At 36.6% G+C, this 25,927-nt stretch overlaps 1 protein-coding gene across 4 annotated transcripts in view; it reads right to left on the reverse strand.

Annotated features, from left to right (window-relative positions):
* The window catches only part of LOC105382098 (cAMP-specific 3',5'-cyclic phosphodiesterase, isoforms N/G), a 162,734-nt gene that overhangs the window by 53,359 nt on the left and 83,448 nt on the right, over positions 1-25,927 (reverse strand). For 3 of the 4 annotated variants that reach the window (XM_048629253.1, XM_048629254.1, XM_048629256.1), the window contains exons 3-4: positions 23,287-23,478; positions 20,761-20,796 (exon numbers count right to left, since the gene is read on the reverse strand). In XM_048629253.1, coding sequence (XP_048485210.1) covers positions 20,761-20,796; positions 23,287-23,478 — 228 coding nt within the window. The remainder of the gene's footprint in view (positions 1-20,760; positions 20,797-23,286; positions 23,479-25,927) is intronic. The other variant, XM_048629255.1, reaches the window with a different exon arrangement.

Consider the following 25,927-nt stretch of genomic DNA (forward strand, 5'->3'; position numbering starts at 1 on the left):
CTTACCGGCTCGGGTGCTCGCTTTAGGGTACCATTCCACCAGAGATCTGCTATGCTACGTTGCTATTTGCTATGGATGCGTTTGGTATTAACATCTACCAATCATATTTATTGTTGCACATAGCTTAGCACTGGAGGAAACGGATTCCATTAAGATATGTTTTTTTTAGAAGCGATGTTTGCTATGGATGTGTGCTATGTGTAGCTATATTAATATTACCAATACATCGCATAGCTTTCACATGTTTGCACCATAGCATAGCATAATATGCAGTGGAATGGTACCCCTACTGCTTTACTAACGGTTACTCAATCCCGTGTTTGTACTTTGCAAATAATTGCTTCGCTTTATAGTTAAATCGTACTACCAACTACTGTAGTAAAGTTGTTTATGTTCTACTAATTAATTGCATACCTCCCAGTCAATACCGCATCCATTTGAAATATACAAAAGACGAGCTGTTGATAAAATATTCAATAACTTTTACTTTTATAAATGCAAAGGTTATGTAATTCGTTGTTGACAGAAATAAATGTCAGTGTCAGAGTTTTTTTAAAAAGTAAGCGTGCAATGTAAGCTACATTATGTAGCCAATATGTTTAACGGGCTGAAAACGTTCGGTAAACACTACTTTGCCGTGAACTCTACATTTAATAAATTATCTATAAAAATATATGATATTCTTGCCAATAATTTCTGATATTTTATTAATGGGTCAAAGTCCAGCTTAGATCCTGACTCAATAATTCAAGGTCCAGGGTACCGGATGGTTATATGTTTTCCTTTAAAAAAGGGTACATTAAGCCAAAAAGGTAACCCAGATGGGGTTTATTCTAAACAACTACTTATAGCAAAATTTTAAAATTCGCAAAAAATTGATTTCTTCATAATAATATGAACTTTGTTGGTTACGTGATTTACGTGAATGACCTTTTACTACTTTTGTTCTGCGTATAATTTCCTGCCAAGATAAGTTGTTATGCCGATCCCTCATAGTTTTGAAGGAGACTAACACTAGTAAACTTACCTATAGTAGGTAACTGGATACGTCACTGCGTGTGTGATTAATGAAATCACTGGGCAAGTGAGCACAGATGGGTCCCTCGGGGGTACCTCATTGTGTGATGGTGTTGATATTGTCAGTGGAGGAATCTCTGTAGGCTTGCCGTGGCGTCGCCGACGCCATTACTCATGTGCAAAAGGTATAAATGGGTAATTCTACGATACATCGATTTTTATGTTCGCGGGAAATAACTAAGATATCAGCATAGATAGACAAAACTATTGTACGGACACAATCAAGACGGAACGGTGTTCTATATGTTACTACCTACGACTGTTCGCGAGCATAGTTGCCTGGTTCGAATATGAATAAAAAATTATTGCTTTGTGATATGATTATAATTTTAGATATAAAATAAAGCTGAAAAACATAGGGTGTTACTAAGTTAAATACTATATTTATTTATAATTTTGATAAGGATATATTAGTATATTTATTTATTATTTATAAGTATTTTAGTTTATATTTTTGAGGTGCTATCAAACTAATGTTTTGAAACATTTGTGTAAAGCACGCGCAGAAGTCTGTGGCTCAGCTCACCGATTCCAGAGCGCCACTAATACGCCACTACACTGACGACATCCCTGATGTCGACATAGGCGAGATTAGGATAGCCCTTGAGCAGCTTAAAAACAACAAGGCTCCGGGTGAAGACGGAATTACTACAGAGCTTCTGAAAGCTGGAGGTATTGCAATCCTCGAACAGCTCCAGAGGCTCTTCAATTCGGTTCTTCACAATGGCATTACACCGGAGGCATGGTCTGAGAGCGTCGTGGTATTGTTCTTTAAGAAGGGTGACAAAACCCTTCTGAAGAACTATAGACCGATCTCGCTTTTAAGCCATGTATACAAGCTGTTCTCAAGGGTTATCACGAACCGTCTTGCCCAAAATTTAGACGAGTTCCAGCCCCCAGAGCAGGCTGGGTTTCGAAAAGGCTTTAGTACAATAGACCACATCCACACAGTAAGGCAGATTATACAGAAGACCGAAGAGTATAATCAGCCTCTGTGTCTAGCCTTTGTTGACTATGAAAAAGCCTTCGACTCCATCGAGACCTGGGCAGTTTTGGAATCCTTGCAGAGATGCCAAATCGATTGGCGCTATATCGAGGTGTTGAGATGTCTGTACAATGCCGCTACTATGACTGTCCAAGTACAGGACCACAAGACAAGACCTATCCAACTGCAACGTGGAGTGAGACAGGGGGATGTGATATCTCCGAAACTGTTCACCAATGCATTGGAAGATGTCTTTAAGACCTTGGACTGGAAAGGACATGGCATATGTATAAATGGCGAGTACATGTCACACCTCCGCTTCGCGGACGACATCGTTATTATGGCAGAATCTCTGCTGGAACTCAGCTGGATGCTAAGTGGCCTAAATGCTGCTTCCCGACGTGTTGGCCTCGGTATGAACTTGGACAAGACGAAAGTCATGTACAATGCTCACATCAAACCGGAGCCGGTCGCCGTTGGTGAGGCAACAATCGAAGTTGTGCAAGAATATGTCTACCTCGGGCAGACTATTCGGCTAGGCAGAAGCAACTTCGACAAGGAGGCTGCAAGGCGCATCCAACTGGGTTGGGCTGCATTCGGGAAACTTCGTCACATATTCTCCTCGGCCATTCCTCAGAGCCTGAAGACAAAAGTCTTCAACCAGTGCGTCCTGCCAGTGATGACGTATGGTGCAGAGACGTGGACACTGACGGTAGGACTGGTCCACCGATTTAAAGTCGCTCAGCGTGCTATGGAGAGAGCTATGCTTGGGGTTTCTCTGATGGATCGTATCAGAAATGAGGTTATCCGTCAGAGGACTAAGGTTACCGACATAGCTGTCAAAATATGCAAGCTGAAGTGGCAGTGGGCTGGTCATATCTGCCGAAGAACCGATAACCGTTGGGGTAGACGAGTTCTCGAGTGGAGACCACGAACAGGCAAACGCAGCGTGGGACGCCCTCCTGCCCGCTGGACTGACGACCTTAGGCGGGTGGCGGGTAGTGGTTGGATGAGGAAGGCCGAGGACCGAGTGTTGTGGCGCTCCTTGGGAGAGGCCTATGTCCAGCAGTGGATGATTATTGGCTGATGATGATGATGTGTAAAGCACGTTAATATACCTACCTAAATATTTTTATTGCTTTATCGGCGTATCAACAAATCAATGCTAAATAGAATTGAAGGCAATTAGTCGTTAGCAAAACGTCTAAACTACTCCTATTTAACACACATCCATCACTAGCAGAATCACACCCGTGACACTCTGTTCTCTAACAATAATCACAAATCACTTGTACCATTTACCAGATTACCTCCTACTAACTCAGAGCTAACAAAGTTGCGAAGTTTGTTTACCGAGGCTGTGGAGGAACTGGCTAGGGTCACCATCCGACGGTAAATCAGTTAAGACTTCCGGAAGTATTTCCGGTGATCAGGTTACCTTCTCTACCAAATATGTAGGCACAGCTTTTTATGATGGGTTGTGACCAACGACTAACACGTCTATATGAACTAAGATCGTTCGTCCGTTTGCAAATCTCTACCAAAAAAAGGATTATGTCTGGTGTTTCGTATTTATCTAAGTGATTGGAAAAGGATACGAAGAAAAACGTTGTGACGCTAGCACTTTCAAACTGTTTGTTGTTTTGTTCGAGAGGTAAATTTATCATTTTTAAATAATAATAATAATAATAATAATAATAAATGTATTTATTGGCCATAAAAAAATTTAAGTACAACAAAGAATTTTACATCATGTAAACAGTAAAAGTAATTAACAGTTTGTTTACTGAACAAAAGAAAACATAAAATTCTGGTTTGGTTACTGATGCCTAAGCTAGGTAAAACCTGTATTATAGGCAACAGTGCCATCCCGCAAATTAAACTAGGTACACAGATATGGTATTTACTCCGTTACTGTTAATTGGAACTAATAGAGTAGGTGCAACAGTACTGTAAGTATAACTAAACAGCCAGAACATAAAAATAAAGTAGAATTTACCTACTTAAAATTAAACACAAATCACAAAATTTATATAAAAATAAGGTTACTATTAATTTATAAGTTTACTAAACACAAATTTACTATTAAGTTAAATGAAAGTTTATCTTGTGGACAAAAGTAAATCTTCCGTATCATCATAAGAAAGATCTTGAAGAATTTCAGTTAGTTTATTTTTACAGCTAGTTTTATTAAGATTTTTTATCATCGCTATTTTGCTTAACTTATTATAGAGAAAACTACCAAGATAACAAGTGAATCTATGTGTAAAAAAATGGTTGAATTTGACTATGTTGTACACTCTGTCTGCACGACGTCTACCTAATGAACTCGGATTAGTTTTGTGCTGTATTAAACATACTTGGCGGACAAAAAGCTGACGGACAGTCAGTAGGTTTGTCTTTTTGTACAACAGAGTGGTTGGGTGTCTATATGGAAGGAAATGGCTAACCTTAAGTATAGCCCGTTGCGCTCTTTCTAAGATAATCAAGTGAGTCTTGGCTGCTCCTCCCCATGTATCGATGCAGTATGTCAGCAAAGACTGACATAAGGCGAAATAAACCATTCTGATCAATTTAGTGTCAGCAACATGTCGAATATTTTTAAAAACAACGATCAGTTTCCTAATACGATTCGATAATTGTTGAATATGGGGCAGAAATTTAAGGTGTCTATCCAATACTACACCCAAGTACTTAATTGTCGGTACATTTTCAATTTTCGGACAATTGCATGCGACTAAAGGAAACCTGTGACAGTCAGATTGATGAGCAGTAATGAGATAATTTAGACGGTTCGCAGGTTGGGAACTTTTAAGTATAGTGAATGGTAGATATTTGGTTTTATCAGGGTTTAAACTAAGCAGATTTTGACGTAAGCAAGTGGATACCTTATCGAAACCAGATTGTGCACGAAAGTAAACCTCTTCCCAACTTTTACCGCTAAAGACCAATGCCGTGTCATCAGCAAACGTAAAGATTTTTCCATTTGGTAGCTCAAGGTTGCACAGGTCATTTATATAAATTAAGAAAAGAGTGGGACCTAAAATGCTACCTTGAGGGACGCCATATGTAACTGGAAGTGGTTCGCTAGTAAAATTTCCAATTTTCGCAGACTGTGTCCTCTTAGAAAGGTAATCATTAAAAAGTTGAAGTTGGAGATCCCGAATTCCCAATCTTTCTAAATTACACAGAAGCCGAGGGATAGACACCGTGTCAAACGCCTTCGCGAGATCGAGGAAGATTGCTAGACATTTTTCGCCGGCATCAAGACCTCGGACTATATGATCTGTAAGGTCAGATACAGCGTCAGCAGTAGATCTGCCCTTCCTAAAGCCGTATTGATTACATGAAAGAAGATTTTCCGATTCTAGATAATTGATAAGTCGATTATTGATTATTCTTTCTAAAATTTTTGATAGTGTTGGGAGGATAGATATGGGTCTATAATTACCAACATCAGCTTTGTCACCAGATTTATGAATTGGAATGATAATGGAATGTTTGAAAGCGTCAGGAAACCTACCAGACCTTAAAGATAGATTACAAATATGAACTATTAGACCCGACAAGAGTTCTTTGTTCTGCTTGACAATTAACCCGGAGATATTGTCCCACCCAGATGATGAATTACATTTTAGATTATTAATCAGTCCCATTACTTCCCTTACATCTGTATCAAGCATAACAAATGAGTTGACCATAGGATTTGTCGGTGTATCATGGATGTTTGGCTTATATGGGTTGTGGAGGTTATCTTCTAATATTTTATTTGCAAGTTTCCTGCCAACATCGGCAAAAAAAGTATTTATGTTATTTACTGCCTCGTTAGGTGAATCTACTGTGGATATCAGGTCCTGAGCTATAATTTTTTGTTTTTTAAATTGTGTTATGTTGTTGATAACCTTCCAAGTTTGTTTCATATTTGTCGAGCAAGCTTTTTCTAATTCCGTCTTTTGGTGCTGGCGTTTCAGTTTTTTCAACAAATCATTGCAGAAGTTTCTATACCTGTGATAGACAATTTTAACCATTTCATCCTCGATATTTTTTTGACATTTTTTGTGCATTTTGTCTCTGGTTTTAATACATTTTAGGAGACCTGGAGTTATCCAGGGTTTTAAAGGAGTTTTCCTACGTGAAAGAGTAACTACGGTTGTGTTATTTTCGACGATATTAGATATCTTTCTAACTAAAATATCCGAAGAATAATCACAGATCAGTTGGGAGTTTGGGAGCTACACACACACACAGAGATACGATAACTTATTACACTCCTCTTTTCCGTCGGGTCTTAAAAACCAAAATATTAAATAGCTCTTGTGCCGCATATGTGTGGTCACCCTACCCTGTACAACCCTGGGAAACAGCTCAACCGATTAGGAGAACAAAGAAAAACTTAGCAAAGTATTTCAAACTCACAGCAGCGAGCGCCGTTAGTCCTGAATAGTTGCCACTTTGTTAGTTTTTCATAAAGCGATGTGAGGTTCATTAATTGATTTTGTTAACAATGTTGTTAGGTAACTTAAGGTTAATAACTAATATTTTATAATAACATAGCGGGAGATAAACTATAATTTCTGGTCGGGGTTGGCTACCCTTTTACGGGTTTGCTTGTTGGCCTTACTCGGTTCAGGATACATAAATATTATATACTGCTATGAATTGACTCCTATCAGTGATGTTAGGATCCAGAGATTTTACAAAAAAAAAACTAGGTTCATGGCTGAAATTTAATTTTACCGTAGTTGGTTGTAGGTACACATTAGAATAATTCATAGGCGACTAGGCAAACGCAGTTTGGGATGCCCTCCGGCCAGATGGTGTGACGAGTGTGACGACGTGCGAAAGGTGGCTGGTTATGATTGGATGCGGAAAGATATAGATCGCATGCAGTGGCGTGCTTTGGGAGAAGCCTACGTCCAGTAGTAGACTGCTATACGCTAATGATGATATAGGTTGTGTATCCTGGAATTACCAAGGTAAAAAATCTAAGGCGAAAGGAAGGTATTTGTAAAAAGCTAGTATCGATATAACATGCAATACTCTGTGACAATCACAGAACCAACGAGTGGGGGAGCCGCTGGGAACTGAACCAACTGGCCGTGACGTCATCGTTGACTCACAGAATATTGTGTAGAGGTATCTTCTTTTATATCTAGTCGGCCACCTACATTATTCGTATTCGTGAACTATGTAACTTAGTAACCCGCGAGGATCGCTTTGTCTTAGAAGGGTTTCTCATGGGGATGCTATCATCACCAGCCAAAATAAGGGTCCCTACGGTCCATGTTGTCCAATGCGTTGATTGAATAAAGTCTGCTTGTTTAGTGTCATTTGACGAACTATAGATAAATCAATAGGAGAATGCTTCTGATAGAAGTGGAATCTTCAATCTCAATCGGGCATGTGCCACGCCCTTACTGTCTTAACAGCAGCGCGCGTTCGAAAAGGTCCTTTAGATTTATGAAAATTTCATTATTTTAAGTACCTCGCCCAATATTTAACTTGAGTAATAGAATCATTTCATTAATTTAATCGGCCAGCCGTCTGGTGCTGACTTGGTGTTTGCTTCGTTAAGTTACAGAACGGCGCGGAGTGGTGTAACTTACTATAATTTTATCTTAAAATAATATGTACGAGTATAAAGTGTTTTAGTAGAAGGTTATTGGTACGATAATGATTCATTAAGCTCAAATCATTGTCAATGTAGACTGACGACTTAAACACACTTTCAGAAGATTTTAAAGTTAACCAACATCACTCACCGAATCGAACTATCAGAATTTATATTCCAAAGTTTGAAATTAACAGTACAACTTGCCAGTAAACTCTAAATTAATTTTCATATCATAATCACGAACAAGCGGACAACTAATTACAGGAACAATACTGACATATCCTTTCTAACTAGTTTATATTTGTCCTCCCAGCTCCACAGTTTAGAAATTGCCGGTGGAGAAAATACAAATGCAAATTTATATTCAGTCGAGCTGAAACCTGTGCGCCCGAAATTCTGCGTAAATTGTGTACCTAGATCGTACAGACAAGGACATATCCACTATAACGGTATAACTCAAAATGTGCCTCATTTCGTCGCACGACTCAAAAGATCCATACTGTTGCGTCCGTCACTGTACACAGTGGTTATCGGATTTGAGCCCGTTCACACGAACTGTAAATACCCACAGGTACATAATAAGCAAGTAAATACAGGGCTGGAGTGAAAATAAATGTTTGCCAGCACGTTAAAGGTTGCCTGTGAAAGATCAATCTTGGCGATAAAGCCACCTGTTGTGTTCTGTCACTGATTGTAGAAAAAATACTTTTGTTTTATTTCAGGGCCGCGAGCTTCGACTTCGGAAATCGTTCTAGAATCGTTGAAGAACGATTTCCTTCATATAGAGCTTGACAATAAATTGTAATACTTCAACCTCCGTTGTAAGATTCTATTTTAATTACCGCAATATGTACGTAATTCTCAGTAATCCATACTCATTCAGAACTAATCAGAACCAATAAGATTCTAAAACATTCATTCAATAAAATCCTCTTATCTAAATTGCAAAAAAAAACCTACTTCAAAGTTAGCCTTCTACCTACTTATCATCACTAGAATTCTAACACGAATTTACCCGCATTATAGTACAGTAAGTATGTCATTAAAGTGATAGCAATCTATCAATTGAACTGAAAATGTCAACTTTAAGTGGTGAGCTGAGGGCTCACGAATGCCTAAATAATGAGGGAAAGGCCTCGCTCACACTAAACCTAAATATACTAGGTTTTTTCGAATCTAATCCGATTCAAGGATGGAAAACGCTATTTGTATTTATCATCTCACTCGCGAAACTCGAAAGATTTTTGTCAAATTATATTATAAGCACATAATTTAACTTCATGTAGGTACATACATAAAGCAAAGTCATAAAATACTCATAACCATAACTTCCTCGTGCTTGCAAAAAATACAATATTTATTATTGCTACAAGGAAAGTAGTTTCATTCAAAGAGAACAATCATGTAATAAGGGAGAAAATGCTGAACGCCGCTGACTCCATTGTTAATTGTCTCGAGAATAGTTCAGAGAAATAAAAATCCAGACCCTGCGTTTATTGTGAACACAGTACGGAACCGTACTCAGTTATATCCATATTCGGAAGGCATAGCACGGGACGCAAGACGTCCACACTAAGATGTGACAACAGTTTTGTGTCGCGCTCACTCACATCGCACGCGATTTCAAATGCAACGAAAAACTTTTGTCACATCTTAACGTGCGCGTCTTGCGCTCCGTGTTAGGCCTTCAGGTGGCTGCAAAAATGAATATACGTGGCTGCCCGCGTCCACAATAAGCCCGGAATGTGCGGTGGCCGATGACAAAGCCTCCATCGGTAAGATCAACCGCTGGATTCTGGAGAGCCTCTTTTCATACGGGTCGGATATTGTGGCTGTCGATATTGATATTTTTGAAATAGAAAGAGGCTTGAAACTTCATATTTCGTCAAGCAAGCAGAGCTTTTCCGTCGACAATATGTCGATGAATACTCGCCTAGACCACAACTCTTACCGCAATCGTACACGAGGAAAGGTCACGTGGAAATCGATAGTAGAATTACCGGTGATCTGTCAACGCTCTTCAGAAATAACTTGTAGTTTCGTAAGACGAATAGTCCGATTGGTTAAATCTTTTCTTTCTTTCTTTTAATAATGAGGTATTTAGGAGGTAATGACTAAAACTCTGCTTTCTCGCTAATATTTTTGGTGGTTTCAGAATACAGGTGTTCAAAGCTATAGGTAGAGCAGAACAAAAGGTCAACACGTGTACAAAAAACGGCTTCGGATCGATAGATGCCGTCCGCAGGATAATTAATTTATTCAGTAGCATCATAATCTCGTTTTTACCAGAGGAATACATTTGCATATTGTTGGTGAAGGTAAAAATTTCCGGAGGGAAATAAATGCGGGGTAATTTACACTACGCCGGCGTTCAGGAACTCTGAAGGTTGCTAATTTCCCCTGATGCAGTTTGTTCTAAGTAGTTTTGTTGTTTAGCACCTACATTTGTCTGTATAAATGTATATACAGATAGGTGAATTATTCATACTACAGGTATTAAAGTATATTTTATTGTATTGTACCTGAGGAAAATATTTCCGGCACAGCCATAAAATTTGTTTTACTTGGTTCCGACTTATTACATACAAGAGTTTATGTAGGTAGGTATTATATTTTAAATTCATATATTGTATGCGTAAACTTTACATAACCAAGCCCGTGTGTCATTTAGTCACATCTATTTCACACTCTCGATGAAATCCCGTGATCGGGCACCGAACATGAGACAAATTCACGAGATATCTGACGTCACAGGTCTTGGCGCAGACTGCCGACTGTCAATGACACGTCATTGAGTCACAAATGACACGGTACGACACTATCAGCCAAGCCACGCGTGTCGTACTATTTAGACAAAGATTAACCACGACTACTCTTTTAAGACGAAACCAAACATTATTCTTTAAAGTATCGGTCTAAATTCCAATCTAAATAATTTTATGACATATAAAGACAGGTGGAAAATTTATGTCGGTTAAGTTTGTTATTTCCTGCACTGTAAATAGATCATATAAATTTTTACATATTATGACAGAGTATGTTCTTGCTCTCTTGATTAGCATGCAATGCAATCACTAAAGACTGGAGATCTTTTGTGGGCGGCGGAAAATAGTAAAGAATAGAGACCGACCTTTGACTGCTTCTATACACGTTTTAATTTCTAATAATAATGTGCTGCTCATTTTAATTACAGAGGGTTATGATAGATCTATCTGCACGAACAATAATTTTCCTGCTAATAAACAATATAAAGTATTTATAGCAATCGGCACCTTGTTATTCAGCACCCACGCACGTCGCATGGCTGTAAGTACGAGGTATTAGGAATTGAAAAGTGAAGCATTAAATATTAACTGAACAGAAATATCGATAGAGCTAAAGGTTAAACGAAACGATCCGTACACTTAATTTTCATTGATTCTACTGTAGTAGTTTATTTTGTTTATAAGTACTTGTTATCATCGCGATATACAAAATATTATTCATTATTATCCCATAAATAAAGAAGCATCAACAAAAATCTACTCAGACATCAGTTGTTTCAATCAACAATTATCCAAATCGATTCAATTAACGGAACGTGGTATTTGCGTGGTCCAACTTATTGTCGTCGTTTGGGAAACTAAATTCATTTTCAATTTTGAATTGAGTAGGTAGTTTTGTACTATCGGAGAATACCGTTTTAAAATGTCCACACACGGTCGTACGAATGCATTGCGCACGGGCCATTATAAGTAGTCTTTAGGCTAGAGTAGTTTTCCTCGATGGTACCTACTTAATTAGCCTTTTGACGATGCAATTTCGTATTTCAGCGAAATCAAAATATATAATTATTACATTTCACTGGCAACAAACGAATGCTGATTATTTTGGAGCTTTATAAAGATTCGTTTCCAGAGAAAAATATTTACTATAATATTTTTTTATTTTTTGTTTTTAATAATAAATAAGATATCATAATACATATAGTCTATTTCACTGGAACAATCATTATTATTTAATGAGGTTTAAATAATATATTATTTATGAAAAAATTAATATATCATAGAGCCCTGAAATAGATCTTCGAGATAGACCTAGATAATAGAGGTATGAACAAACGCAGCCAACGACTAGCATAACTGCAATGTGGACAATTAACTTTTATCTCTACAAAGCAAAAAGCTAATTCCAAGCCTTCTTACTTTAGGACCTATGTATATTAGTTTAGTACCTAAACAAACAGAAATTTGCCAGAACAGTAAATATGCTAAGGCCATTTACGAATTTGCAGTCAGTTTTGCAATGGAGCCTATATAGTATTGTATCTCTTAGCTCGTAGGCGTGCCTGGAAGAGATCGCTTTTAGCAATGAGGCCGCCGTAATTGTATTATAGATTTTAAGTCTTAAATGTTATTTTAAGTGTTTTATGTACAATAATAAAGTTATACTACTACTACTAAAGGCCTCGCAAGAATGTGCAAAAAGACCTTCCTAAATTCTCACATTTCTAAGCAAAAGGTATGGTGGTTCCATAAAAGTAATATCCTGAAAAATATATGCTAATCGAATCTATTTGAGTAGAGACGATGCTATAAATGGAAATTTGTTTATTACAAGTGAGGCGACCGTAAATACGAATACTTTGAATGAAATCCATTCTTATACTTATAGTATATATAATTTTATAGTCAGTAAGTATACTATAAATATTGAAGTTTCTCGCTTCGATAAAATTCTAGTCATTTCTCTTTATGATCTACACCACAAACGGACAAAGTTAAATTCACCCTTGAATCAATAATTCAGCAAAATTTGATGCACAAAGCTACTCTTAGTTGCTACCTGAGAAAATTACATTACCTATGTACTTTCAATTGATAAAACCTCAAAGAATAACCCTGAATTGGGATAATCCAATGTCAGCCCACGGCCCAGCAACGGTGAGCTAAAATGCTGGGAATACTAAAAGCCTCATTTACTTACCTCTCTTTTCTGTAGACCTCCATTAATAACTACAGCTACAGAAAGCGGAAGATTGACCTTCGGTTTTTTCAGATCCAATGAAAATAAGATACGGTAAAACGTGACTCCATGTCGTGAACCGTTAGACATTTATATTGATGACACCGTGTCTCACAGTGAATGAAAATATCATGAGGGTTTTCGCAACACTGTTACTGAACATCTATGTAATTTTATGTGTACCTTAAATACATAACATAACTACTAGCAGTACAGACTACAGACACATTCATAACAAGAAAGATAAGTAAGTTCAATGAATTTGAAACGTCAAAGAAATGTAAAATTTGTAGACTGTCAGACGCAAGAAAGCTTTTAGCGAAAATTCGTTCGATATGACGCGACATATTCAAATAAGTTAAGCTAAATATGAGCTTAACAAAAGCTCTTGTTTACAAAACAATGTCAACGACCTTCTACTCGTACTAGTGTTTACAAGGATTTTAATAATAAAAAGTATATATTATATACTCAAGGAAACTTTAGGAATACCTAACCGACCGAAACTTATTGAAGTTTTGAGCTTTCGCAGAATTTTAGATTTTAATTGCTTATATTAATTAATTTAAATCATTCAAAGTTAATGCTTTTTTTTAAATAACAACGAAAAATTAGAAAATTTATAAACTAATTAATATAATAAACCCTTCAAACATAATTCAAGTTGGCAATACAATGGTACCGATTCTGAAGGGCGCACTTCCTAATTTTAAAATGAGCTAAAATCTCTAAATTTAACTGACAGCGTTAATTTTTGCTATTCTGAAGGCAACGATTTTAACGGCCAACTAAATTTAGAAGGCTCATTTGACGTCTTTAAAATGAGTGTGGCCATGTACTTAAGGATATTACAATCGAAAATGTCGATTAATTTTTTTAACCTTAAAGCACTCCAAATAAATTTAATTATCCTAAACAGTAGTTGAAAATAATTAAAAGAATTAAATACCCTGCATTTCTATTGGTTTTCATGATAATTTTAATTATTTATGTAACATATTCATAATTCATTATTTCAACTGGTAACTCTGGCTAGAAATTGCGTCTATGATGTTCTATGGCCATTTCCGAGTGATTTAAAAAAATATAATAGAGTAGAGATGGGGTAAGTTGATAAAATAGTGAGAATAATCGAATATAATCGATTGTTGCACTGGAATATTTTAAACATAATTATTCAGTAAAGTATGTAGGTAATAAGTTCTACGTCTATGTGTTATCCACAATATTTTATGTAAGTAGGTACTTACTTAGGTACTTAAATGTTTAATAGTTGATTATGATGATACGTTATACTTAAGTAGATGACTGTGTAAGGGATGATATTCATATAAGAATATGAAAAGTATCGAATACTTACAAAAGCACAAATACCTTATCAGTACTTACTTATTTTCGATGAGTACGTATTTATATTTACCAAAAACCCATATGCTTATAATAAAAGTACCTATCCAGGAATCGATCCAGCATCGATAATTTTTTCATTCAAGCATAGTTCGGAAGCAAGTAACATTGCACTAGGTACATCTCTATGGCGCATGCGCGCTGGACTGCAAGAGAGGCGCGCCGCCGCCGCCGGCGCGGTGCCAGCCATCACCGCCACCGCCATATTGAATTTTCCGCCGAAAAGTTTGCCGCTATTTTTATATAAGTATTTTTGTTAAGTCTTTACAATACAAAACAATCTTTTATAAATTATTATGTTTGTGTTTGCTATATGCAATTGTAAAATCGATAAGGTGCTTGTGTGCAAGTTTACGATTTATTTTAGGAAGTTAAAGTTAAAACCTACGTAAAATCTAAGTAAATATTTTTATCAGTTGGGCATCTGGTTACTAACTATCTGGTTACTTATGTTTGTGTTCTAGCGTTTTCGTTTCTAATATTTAAAGTTTTGTGTAAATAGGTACCTATAAGGATAAGCTTATTCTGTCAACTATCCACACAACTTACCTATACTTACTTTATTTTTCAGTGACAACAACGAAGAAAAATCAACCACACTCATAAACTAAACATGAAACGCTGGATACAAGATATTAATTCCTCTCTGGGACAACAATGCTAAAACGACCATCAGACCACCTAGTTACCTACCTACCTACTAACTAGAAAGATAATGGAAATAAGATACAGAAATGAAATCAAGCAATTGTGTATATTGGTGTCAGAAAAAATACTCAACCAGTGTGTGTTGTGTGTGTTATTCACCCAAATAAAGTTTTACGTCCATAAAATGTATTTCTTCTTTCATAAAAAGTAATATATAGTATAGTAGTAAGTACCTATATAGTTTCTTAAAGTCAGGCATATTTTTCAGGTAAAAGGTAACCTAGGTAGGTATAACTTGTTTTTTTCCCGTAACAAAATAGGTAGTTAAATATTTGAGCTATGTAAGAATATCTTGGATAAGGACATTAGCCCAGGAGATCAAGTCAATCAACATGAGCTGGCCAGAAGTTCTCTGATCGTCAGAAGTGGAAAGCTGTAGTTGCGGCCCTAAGCTACACTAGGAGTTAAAGGACTAATAAGAATAAGAAGATGTAAAGACCACTTTGAGTAAAATATTCTTACAAGTTGAAAGGGGTAAGTAGAGAGTTAGATAGGTACACAGGTAGGTGACTTAAGGTTAAGGTGTTCCTCATGTATGTAGAGCCGGTCCGTTTGGAAGAGGAAAGCCGAGGTGTTAGGGCTAGTGTAATCCTGAAGTAGATCGGTAGGTGTGTTGATTAATTGTTAGACCTAGAACTATAACTTAAGTTATTTTAAGCAACCCGGTTCATCCCTACCTTGTCAGTAACACGTTTTTCAGTCATTCAGTCCAAAGATCAGAAATAATAATATGACAAAACAGAGTCACTTTCACATCGTAGTTTCGCAAAAAATAATAAGTTAGCATCGTTGCAATTAGCTTTACATGCTTAAACAACACATCAGCTCTAAGTGTAATCCATATTTATGCACCTACAACAATAATTTCCCATATATTTCACGGTTTTACTTTTAGAAATTTTAGTATAATTTTAACAGGCACCTGTTTAGACCCCTTTTAAATTTAGGAAGAAAGTTGCTAATTTTAAGTTGACAGCGCTAAAAATGGCACCTTCAGAATACCAATTCGACCATCTAACCTAAGTTGAATAGTTTTAACGCTGTCAGATTCAAAATTTAAAGTGACGTCTCTAATTTTGGAGATAAACGGTGCCTTCAGAATGCCAAATAAATTTAGAGAGAATGTAAGCGTTTTTTGACAGCGTTAAAATTAGAATGTGCCCTTCAGAATCGATACCAATAGGACATTATAATTATTGCAGTGATGCTGGTGTTTATATCGTTATGAAAAATAAGAGAAAGGGAAAAAAATAGCGGCAGGTCAAAGGTCGATCGGCCGGGGGCGCTGTTGCAACAACAAAAAAAGTTTGAAACTTTCAGCCTCACATGGAGGTTTATTAATTTGATTCAAGCCACAAAGGATTTCAATTTTCATGATGTCCATCCAATTATGAAGACAATGAGCCTGGAAGTAACTAGTGTTGAACGAAAACGTTTCTGAACCGAGGAACGGAAAATTCATACTGAGGTTGAATCTGAAGGTACCACTTAAAAAGGTAGTTGTATTAATGTATCGTAATTCTCAGAGGAGCACTTTATCATTGGTGGAGAGATATTTAGAGAGAGAAGATACCTGAATATCTCTTATATCGTGGTGAAATTGGGGGATTACTTTGATGTAAGTAAATAATGTTACAATTTATACATCGTATAGAACATAATGCAGAATTTGAAACTCCTTTGGTTAGCAAAAATCCTATCAAGAATAACCATATTTTTCACGTCTGTATGGGTCAATTTTGAACATGATGCGATGCGTTTGACACAGCGTTAATTGTATCAGGACCAGTTCGCCTTGGACTCGTCGGTACAATTGTAATTGAGCTGGTTGAGGTTATATCGCATTCGGCCGCGTGCTTGTTACAACTGTTGGAATTGTACTCGTATTAAATTTAGTCTACTGTTTCTTTGTTTCTGTAACAGATAACTATTGTTGGAATTGTATTCGTAAGTATTTAATTTTATTTGTCGTCTTTTTCGTTGTTTATGTAAATGATCTCTATCTAAATACCGTTGGAGGATTTTTGGCTGAAGTTTCAATAAATATTCAGATAATTTTACAAATAAATAATTATATGCTATAAGTCCAGCCTGTAATTTTATACATCAACCTTAAGGCACAGATATTACTTTAATATAATGACGAATACACCCATTCTTTATTGAAATGAGTATGCGTTGCATAACAAACACAGTTATCTCACTGTTGTTAAATACACAATGGAGGATAATGCTGCTTATTAGCAGTTGTTATATTATTTTGTTTACGTGACAACTTCAACGTATCTCGGTTTCATATACAAGTGACCCGAGAAAGACGAACGAATATACTTAGCCTCGGATATCTGAGCTGAGCTCACAAGCTTATTACCCAAATTTATTAGATTCCCAAAAACATATATGTTAAGAACCCTTTGATATATATACGTATAGCTCTAATGTAATTGTTTTAAAAGCCATAGAATAGAACTAATATAATTTATGGACGAGATGAATCTCAGTTGTTCAATTACCGTGCAACGCTTATACACTATGAAAATTGAATTGAATATGCATGGCTTAGCTTGTTTATGCAAATAACTACTGCATTTCTACGGACTGCGAGCGCTTGTGTTCTGTACTAATACTTCTCTTTTCTTAAAAGCGAAGAAGTTCCGTCGTCGAGCACTGTTATTATGGATCTACTGAGTATAATCTCTCGACTGAAATGGCAATTAAAATCTTCACAGCGCCGCTTAGTGCCTTGACTATCTCATTTACGTCGCTTTATTCCTGTTTGTCGCACAAAACAATGGTTAATAATGCTTAGGTGTTAAATAATCTTAAATCTTTGTCGTGAAATGTTTTGTTTCCCCCATTACCCGGTTTAACAGTCGATCTAAACGCCCATTTGTCGTCTTACTGCCATTTTTTTAAGGCTTTGATGAAATTTGGCGTAAAGTACAATATTTTTAGGGAATCTTCAGGGACTTTGAATAAAAGATGTTTCAACACACAAAAAAGATCTCGAAAAAGGTGTAGATACAAAAGGAAAATTCTCAGCGTCTGCGAGGAATCCTTTGAAGATGAACAATGGAGTTGCGATGGGAAACGAAACGCGGTTTAACCTTCAACTTGGGAAACCTTCAGAATGCCAATGCCAACTAAATCATCATCATCAGCCTATAGCAGTCCACTGCTGGACTTAGGCTTTAACCAAAGCACGCCACTGGATGCGATCTACAGCTCAATACATCTTGACAAACTCACGCATCGCGTCGGGTGCGCTCGTCCCAGAACTTCTCCCAGAAGGTGGATCTGTTCTTGATGCGCAGCACGCTGGTGCTGAGCGTGCGCGGGAGCGTGCCGCCGCTGCTGCTGGCAGACATGCCGGTGGCCATGCTGTGCTCCGACGCAGAGCTCTTCGCGATAAACCCCCCGCCCGCGACGCCCTCCGACTGCGACTCCGACCGCTGCATCTCACACACAACACAGGCTAGACGACAATGAATGGCCGGACCCACACATCTTTTGCCTCACGTAATTCACACTTCAGTTTTAGTATAGTTTTTCACACTTAGTTTTGCAATAAAATTGTGAAGTACTCTTGAAGTAGTACAAGTTTCGGCGCCGACTACACGTCTTATCTCACTGATAACAACAAGAATTACGATTAAATAAATCTCCGAATTGACACTACTACTATCACTATTTCAACGGTTAGCACATATCCGTGTCACTGCGAATCTATAGAGCTACGCCTCATTCAAGTCAGGTGGTGGCCCGCGAGCAACATGACACGGGGTCTCAGACAAAAGAGCGCGGGAGGCGCGTAGCAGCGAGCGGCAGGCGGCGGCGGCGGCCACGGACTGTCAATGGAGCTAGTGAGGGGGCGGCGGCGGCGGCGGCGGCGGCGACGGGAGCGCGCGCCGCCCCCGGCCGAGCCGGCGCGAGCCCGCCCGAGGATAAATTTACCGCGGATGCGAGCAACACAATCAATGCTCGACGTACTCTCACCTTCGACTTGTTCTTTCACTTTCGAACAGCTTCCGCTAATTGGGATTTGCCAAATTAATGAATTCCCCGACAACAGATGATAACTTGTTAAGTAAGTAAGACGTAAATGAGAATTGAATTCTGAAAGGCAGTTACAAACCCTTTGTAACCGCTGTAATCAACGTGGATGTGGCTCTCGAGCAAGACAATACACTGGCGAGGGCCCGCGCAATCAGGGATTCAATTGTAGTGAGTCGTCAACGGCAACATATTGATTGTTCACTAGATAAGGACTCGCCGGCGGAGCTATTGCTGTCGATCGATAAGATCTGCGTAATTTGAGTAAGTTTGATTGAACGGAGGTACCCAGACGCACAGTCGCTAATCCCCAATTAGAGAATACAAAATGATATACCTACCCGTAGCCAGGTACTTAGACACGTTGATATTGATAAAATTATTTTTAATTACACTTCGGAAATTCAAATTAAATTCTTATAAGATTTCATATAAGTAGGTACTTAAGGTATGAAAAGTAATATTTATGTAGATATTATAATCAGTAAGACTTTTCATGCTGACTAAACGTAAATCTTCAAAAACATGGCCTTGAAAATCTGGCATTGTTTTGTTTGTTTCACCTCGTCATTCCCCGTCGGTGAATTAAATTGCACATGCGATAAGTATGTAACAAAACAATATGACGAGCAGTCACGTTGTGTTTCTAACAATAACGTTGTCAGTGGCCGCGGAGAATATAAGCACTACGTATTCAGTTCACGCGACTTGCATAGCAAATATCGCTAGGTTGGTACTAGTTCTATCTTTAATTGTTGACTGACCAAAGAATCACAATTTGTTGGGTGGTCCGCAATCATGGCGAGAATGATAATAGATTTATCTGTATGTATTACCAGATCTAATCAATATGGTCCAACGATAAGATCTTCTGGAGTATGTTTGTATGTTACATACATGTTAATGATATCACGTAGGTATTATGTTAAATGATGTAAGCGTTAAGAAACGAATGCGGAAATATTTATCCTGTAACATTTCGTTCTCTACCAATGTCCTTGGGTTTTCATTTCAGCCTTGATTTTTCAAAGATATTTCCTGCCTTTCATTTTCCAATAGCATATTTCCTACGGAGCTACACGAGCTCTCTTATCTAGTAATTGGATTCATTTTTAGCTCAGAATATTGACAGGTTTTCCACGTTTGAAAATTTATTATAGAGGGAATTCGAATTATCAATTTATTGGTTAGAATCTTTGCCCCTACTGCAAATTTAAGGAAATCAATTGCGAGAGTATTAAATGCGTTGAATGTTATGGTTTTTTTTTTCAAATAAAATGAATTATATATTATTTTATTTAAAAAAAAAGAATAATTAGATGTAAATACTTTTACTCAAGAGATTTGTAGATGATCTTCCATAGGTAAGGTAAGATAAGTTTTTTCCTCAATAACATGATTGTTTTAGTCACAATGCAAACGTATTTTGTTATTCACAGAAAATTTTGAATTTAGAAAAACGATTTTAGATCACAAGATATCTCGATCTCGACTATTATGTGCCAAACAAAAACCAATAAATAAAACACATGCATTAAACCTAAGTCATTCAGGTATATTTGTAAAGTTGAATTTAAGGAATTGAAATTAATTTAAATGGGAACCACAAATGAGCATCACTCTAACAAAAATCAAACCTATCTACTTATAAATACAATACATCTTTAGCATAAAAATATTTAAAAAAAACAGGGAGACTAAACTCTAGAAAATATTAATCACTTAAAAACTACGTAAAACTAAGACTTACCATCGCCGCCGTTGCCAATACGAATTTCGGGACTAAATCTAACGTGTACAGTGGACAACAGTAAACATCAGAGAGAAACAAAAGAAAGCTGATAGAAGAGCAAGCCAAGGAAACAGAAAGAGAGGGAGAGAAAGCGGACGTGCATCGTGCGTAAATACGTACGCTCGGTCCAACTGAGCAGCCTCCGTGTCCTTGAATCTGCAAGCAATTGTTACAATAAGGAGAAGAAAGAAAGAGCTACTGTCTTAGTAGGCAGCGCCTTTAATTTCATCATGCCATCCTTTTCTTATGCACATAGGTAAAATTTTATTGGAACAAAGATTTGTCTGATTGCAAAATACTTTTTGACCCATCACCATAACTCGATAGGTCGCCACTTTTAAGCCATCCAACATGCCAATAGAAGTGCTAGCTTTCCAAAAATTCGTCACTGTTCTGCGGTTCATTTTGTGGCATGCATCCATTGGATTGATCCACTAGGATGACGTTCATTAGCGCTTGTCATTGGTGGCGTCCTAAAGGGAAATAAAAATTGGCGAAACTTTGACCACAAAATGTTAGAGAATACAACTAGGTACCTATTATAGGTAGATAGTTCTCATACAGCCAGGATTTAAATTAGTTTCCGATTTTGTACACGGTTGAAAAGGATAGCACGATGATATTACATTTGGCTGTAGTCTAAGCAGGGTTAAGTCACTCAGACTCGGGTTGTTTCGACAGTGTGTGCATGTGTAGGCTCATACTCTTGCTAGTGTGAGTAAGCCAGGCGGAGACGGGTGTTAGTTAACAACAACATTTATAGCATAGAATAACGAGTACTAGTACTACTGTACTACTGTTCTTGTAATTCTATGATTTATAGTATGTTTTTAAAGGTAGCTTACGTTGATGCTGAATTGTCGCCGGTTGTCCTGTGTTTGTGTTGTCCTGATTTTGATCTCTGAGAGTTCAGGTAGTAATACATCGATAGTAAATATAGTAAGTGTATCTACAGTATGATTGGGATCGATATATTTTGTGATCTGGTAGCTTATGAATTATTTATAGCCAAAAAAAAACAAAATCTAAATTTGTTGTAGTTATTTAAATGCAATTTCTGACATAGGTATATATATATATTTTAAAACATATTTCACAATTTAAGAAATCTAACACAATATGCAGCAAAACAATATCCAAGATACATATATTAGGTAAGCATAAGCAGTTAAGTACCTATTTAATATTTTATATACTATTAATAAGAAAAAATAATGTTCATTTAATTTAATTATTTTAAAAAAACCTAAATAATGACCTCATAATTCGTGTAAAAGTTTATACTGGGTGGTAATGTTGAGCAGAGCATGGCTGCTGGTTACTGTCCAAGATCGCATTATGGTGCCGAATGTGTAAACAGTTCTTTTAACATGTTTAATATGAGCGAACAGAATCGTAGGTAATAAAGAAATTTTGACGGCGACGATTTAAATATACTGGGAGAAATTTAACATTAAGTCAGATTAGGCTCAAAAGTTCAATACAAGGCATGAAGTAAAAAAAAAACGTTTACTTAAACGTAAAAACTACTTATTTGTTAGAAATTTAACTTGATTTTTTGCATAAATCAAATTTTACCATAGTTATATTCCAATTTAAAGTTTTGACTAATAACAATAATATATTCAGACGTCAATGTTTTAAATTTCAGTTCTTGAATAACTTTGTAAATGACCAATGATAATAATAATATAGTAAATTGTAACTTGTCATTGAATCAATTAGGTATATCGTCAAATGCAATGGTCATGTTTTGGCCGTGGAACCAATCGCGTTTAAAGTAATGTTTAATATCTACTTCACGCCAAACAAAATAATGAAAACTTTAAAAAAAATAAGATGATCATTTCAAAATCTTTTGGAGCTATTTACTCAAAGTTGCCATTGCTTAAGTTAAAAATATAAAAAACCTTGGGCTTTAGTAATTGATTTCAAGATGAATGCGGGAAGTAAAGGTAAACAGATAACAATTAACAACATTTACCTAATACTTAGGTATTCATACTTGATTTAGTGTGAAAAGCATATACCTAACTAACATCACCCAAAATATAACAAAACTGCAATCGCAATAAAATAGTAAGTAGTACCAAAATAATTATCTTGACAATTGAAATGTAGTGTATGATATAAATATTTAACATTATTACTTAGTATCTATCAAATGAAACCTTGGTTCTAATACCGGTAACGCAAACACTAAAACGTCACTGAAAAGAGAAATCACTATCTCCCGTATCAATTTACATTACAAGTTACAACGCACAAACACAGATAGCAATATCGAAAGATAAGCGAGTGACGTTTCAGCGTTCAGAACACGTCATAGAAAAAGAAACATTTGCATCAATGAGTATGCATTCCATACAGGTACGGGGGCCTCCTTTGCCGCCAACTCTAAAACACAGGTTATAAAGCCTATGTACTATACTCACGAGTAATGAAAACGTTCCATTTACAAAATATCGACAGCAAATTATCCAAATAAAAAATAGGTATTTACGTAATTTAGAATTCGATCAAAATATTCTCATTTTTTGTTGGTAATATTCTGAGGCGCTGTTAAATTTTCTTCTATATTACTATCGCTATTGTCACTGGAACTTTTTCATTGCTTGCAAGCGCAAACCCAAAAAAGAAACTAACCTTTCACTGGCGATGGAGCTGTTTCTTGACATCGACTTGGGCGACATCTCGAAGTCGGAGTCAGATCTGTAGAGGAAGCTCTCGCGGCGCTGCGGCATGGCCTGCAGCACCAGCGCGGCCGAGGGGGAGCCCCCGTCCAGCGGGGAGCGCGCGCCCGCCGCGCCGGCCGCCCCGCCATTCTCCACATCGAAGCTGGAACAAAGGAGCGAGCGGTTATTCTGAGATCCAAGAGTGTAGTACTGGCTGGATAGAAACAATTAATCTTTTTTGTTTCGTTTTTTTGGCACATCGAATCTGGAAAAACAGAGGAGGCGGTTATTCTGAGATCCACGAGTAAAATACTGGCTGGATAGAAACGAACAGTTCACTTTTTCGTTTTTTAGTACATCGAACAACAATAATGGAATTGGTTATTCTGAGATCGAATTACACGTGTGTACAGAGGGACTGGCCGCTTAGATCTTTTTGTTTCGAAGTATAAAATTAGGAATATAAACGAGTTTGTTACGTTAACTGTATGTATTGTACGCTTCGTAGTAGTTTTTTACAATCCATACCTTGAAATAATTGTCATGTTCAAACAAGGCTGATAAATTCAAATACATGTAAGTACTTTAAATTCAATAATTTTGTTACATTTTTATTGTATATGTTCGAAAACAATACGTCCTGTATAATCAAGGATAAAATACTTAATGACTGGCTCAGTGTATTTTACAACCGTTTATCACCAAATAGATAAATAATGATAAAAAAGGTTTTTATTCAGATTAGGCGGTTTTCATAGAATAATTTATCTAATACGTTTGTTTCATAGCATGAACACTTTTATAACGTTTACCTGATTGAGAATTTTCAAGTTACTTTACTAATAACTGAATTTCAGAACCAACGAAGTTAAGAGACACACAGCGCCATCTTTGGGAAAATGATTAAAACACGGGTACAATGTTTCAGTTTCGTTTCAGGAAAATTATGTAGTGCCACCGCTCGCCGTCAGATGACTCTTTTCCATGTTTTTCTTTATTACTAAATAATGAATAATATAATTATTTTACTTTATTGATCGTTCAACTCTGAAGTTTAACTTTAACAGCTATTAGGATGTAGGTGTGATTAAATCCATGATAAAATAGAGCAAAGCACATACAGGTAAAAAAATTCGTGTGAGGATTAATGGGATTATTTTAAATTGTATTATATTTGTATTTATTTATTAAATCAAAGTAATCCTTAAAACTAATATTTAATTTACAATATCAGCCAAACCACTGAGCTGTTTCTCGGTTGGTTATACTCCCATTAAAATTAGTGGCCTGGATATGGCTTTTTACTATGAATATTTTAAATGGGTTTTGAGTAGTTGATAAGCCTTTTTTAGGATTGGGTAAATTTTAATTTTTGCTAAGAAGCGTATTTGGAAATCTGTTGATGGGAACACAGGTATTTTATATATGATGTCACAGTTCAATACTACATATTTATAGAAAAGTATATTGCCTATACCTACTGCATCCCAACTTCATACTAAGGCTTTTTAATCTGTGCTGTAAAATGTACATTTTCAGTAATTGACTGCATTACAAGGACATAGGCAATTTAATATTAGTCACCCCTATTCATGATGTCGATCAATGATTACAATTATTTATTAAGAACTATACGGCACGCAATAAAATATCCATTTAGGCTTATCTAACTCAAATCAATCTTTTTACAGATTTTAATCTGTGTTTCTTATACGTACGGTGGCCTGCGCCTAAAAGTATACAGGCGGAGTTTTTAAAATAGCGATCTCAAGCTCACATGCTTCTCAAGCACATCCACATAAAAACCACTGCTACACACATCACACACAACACGTCCCTGGATTTATAACAGATGTAGCTGGTCCCTTCATCATCAGGGATCGCTATTTTAAAAACTCCGCCTGTATACTTTTAGGCGCAGGCCACCGTACCATAGGTAGGTAAATTGATCTATCATTATTAATGATTATATCTATAATAATTATAGGCAGTTAAAACAATTATTTAAAACGTTTAACAGGGGTATACTTATAGGTCATCTTTTACAAATATTTCGTTGTGCTGTTGTAAACATAGTACCTAAGTACTGTATCGCCTTTAAAATAGTACGTAATGTGTTGTATTTTAATAATACAGTAATACCTACCATATGAATTGTTTTAGGTATTAAAAAACGTAATAGTATTGTAATATAGTATTATATTAACAAAATAAAAACATGAATGATCTGATGTTATCTGAAGATAAACAAATAAAAATAATTATAAAGAAGAATTGGTTTTAGCATAAACTTAGTGAAAAAAACCATTTGACTACTAACCCCGCCATACCAAAGTGTTACTTATGACCATGACGGCGTAAACTTCATAAAAATACTATTTCAAATTCTCTAAAATGAAAATAACTTTCTTGCAAATAAATACAAATTGAACCAATAGCAATCTCAATAGACCCGTTTCACCGCCCGTTACAATGATAGGATCTCATCAAACGCACTGACGAGTAAAATGTTATTTTCAAAGTTGAATGCAACCCCGCCCGCCTTGCCCTGCCCCGCCCGCCCCGGCCGCCCAGCGGACCGAGGCTTTTCCGGAACTCATCTCTATTTAAGA

The sequence above is a fragment of the Plutella xylostella genome, chromosome 22 (genome assembly GCF_932276165.1).
Source record: "Plutella xylostella chromosome 22, ilPluXylo3.1, whole genome shotgun sequence".
NCBI classification, from domain to species: domain Eukaryota; kingdom Metazoa; phylum Arthropoda; class Insecta; order Lepidoptera; family Plutellidae; genus Plutella; species Plutella xylostella.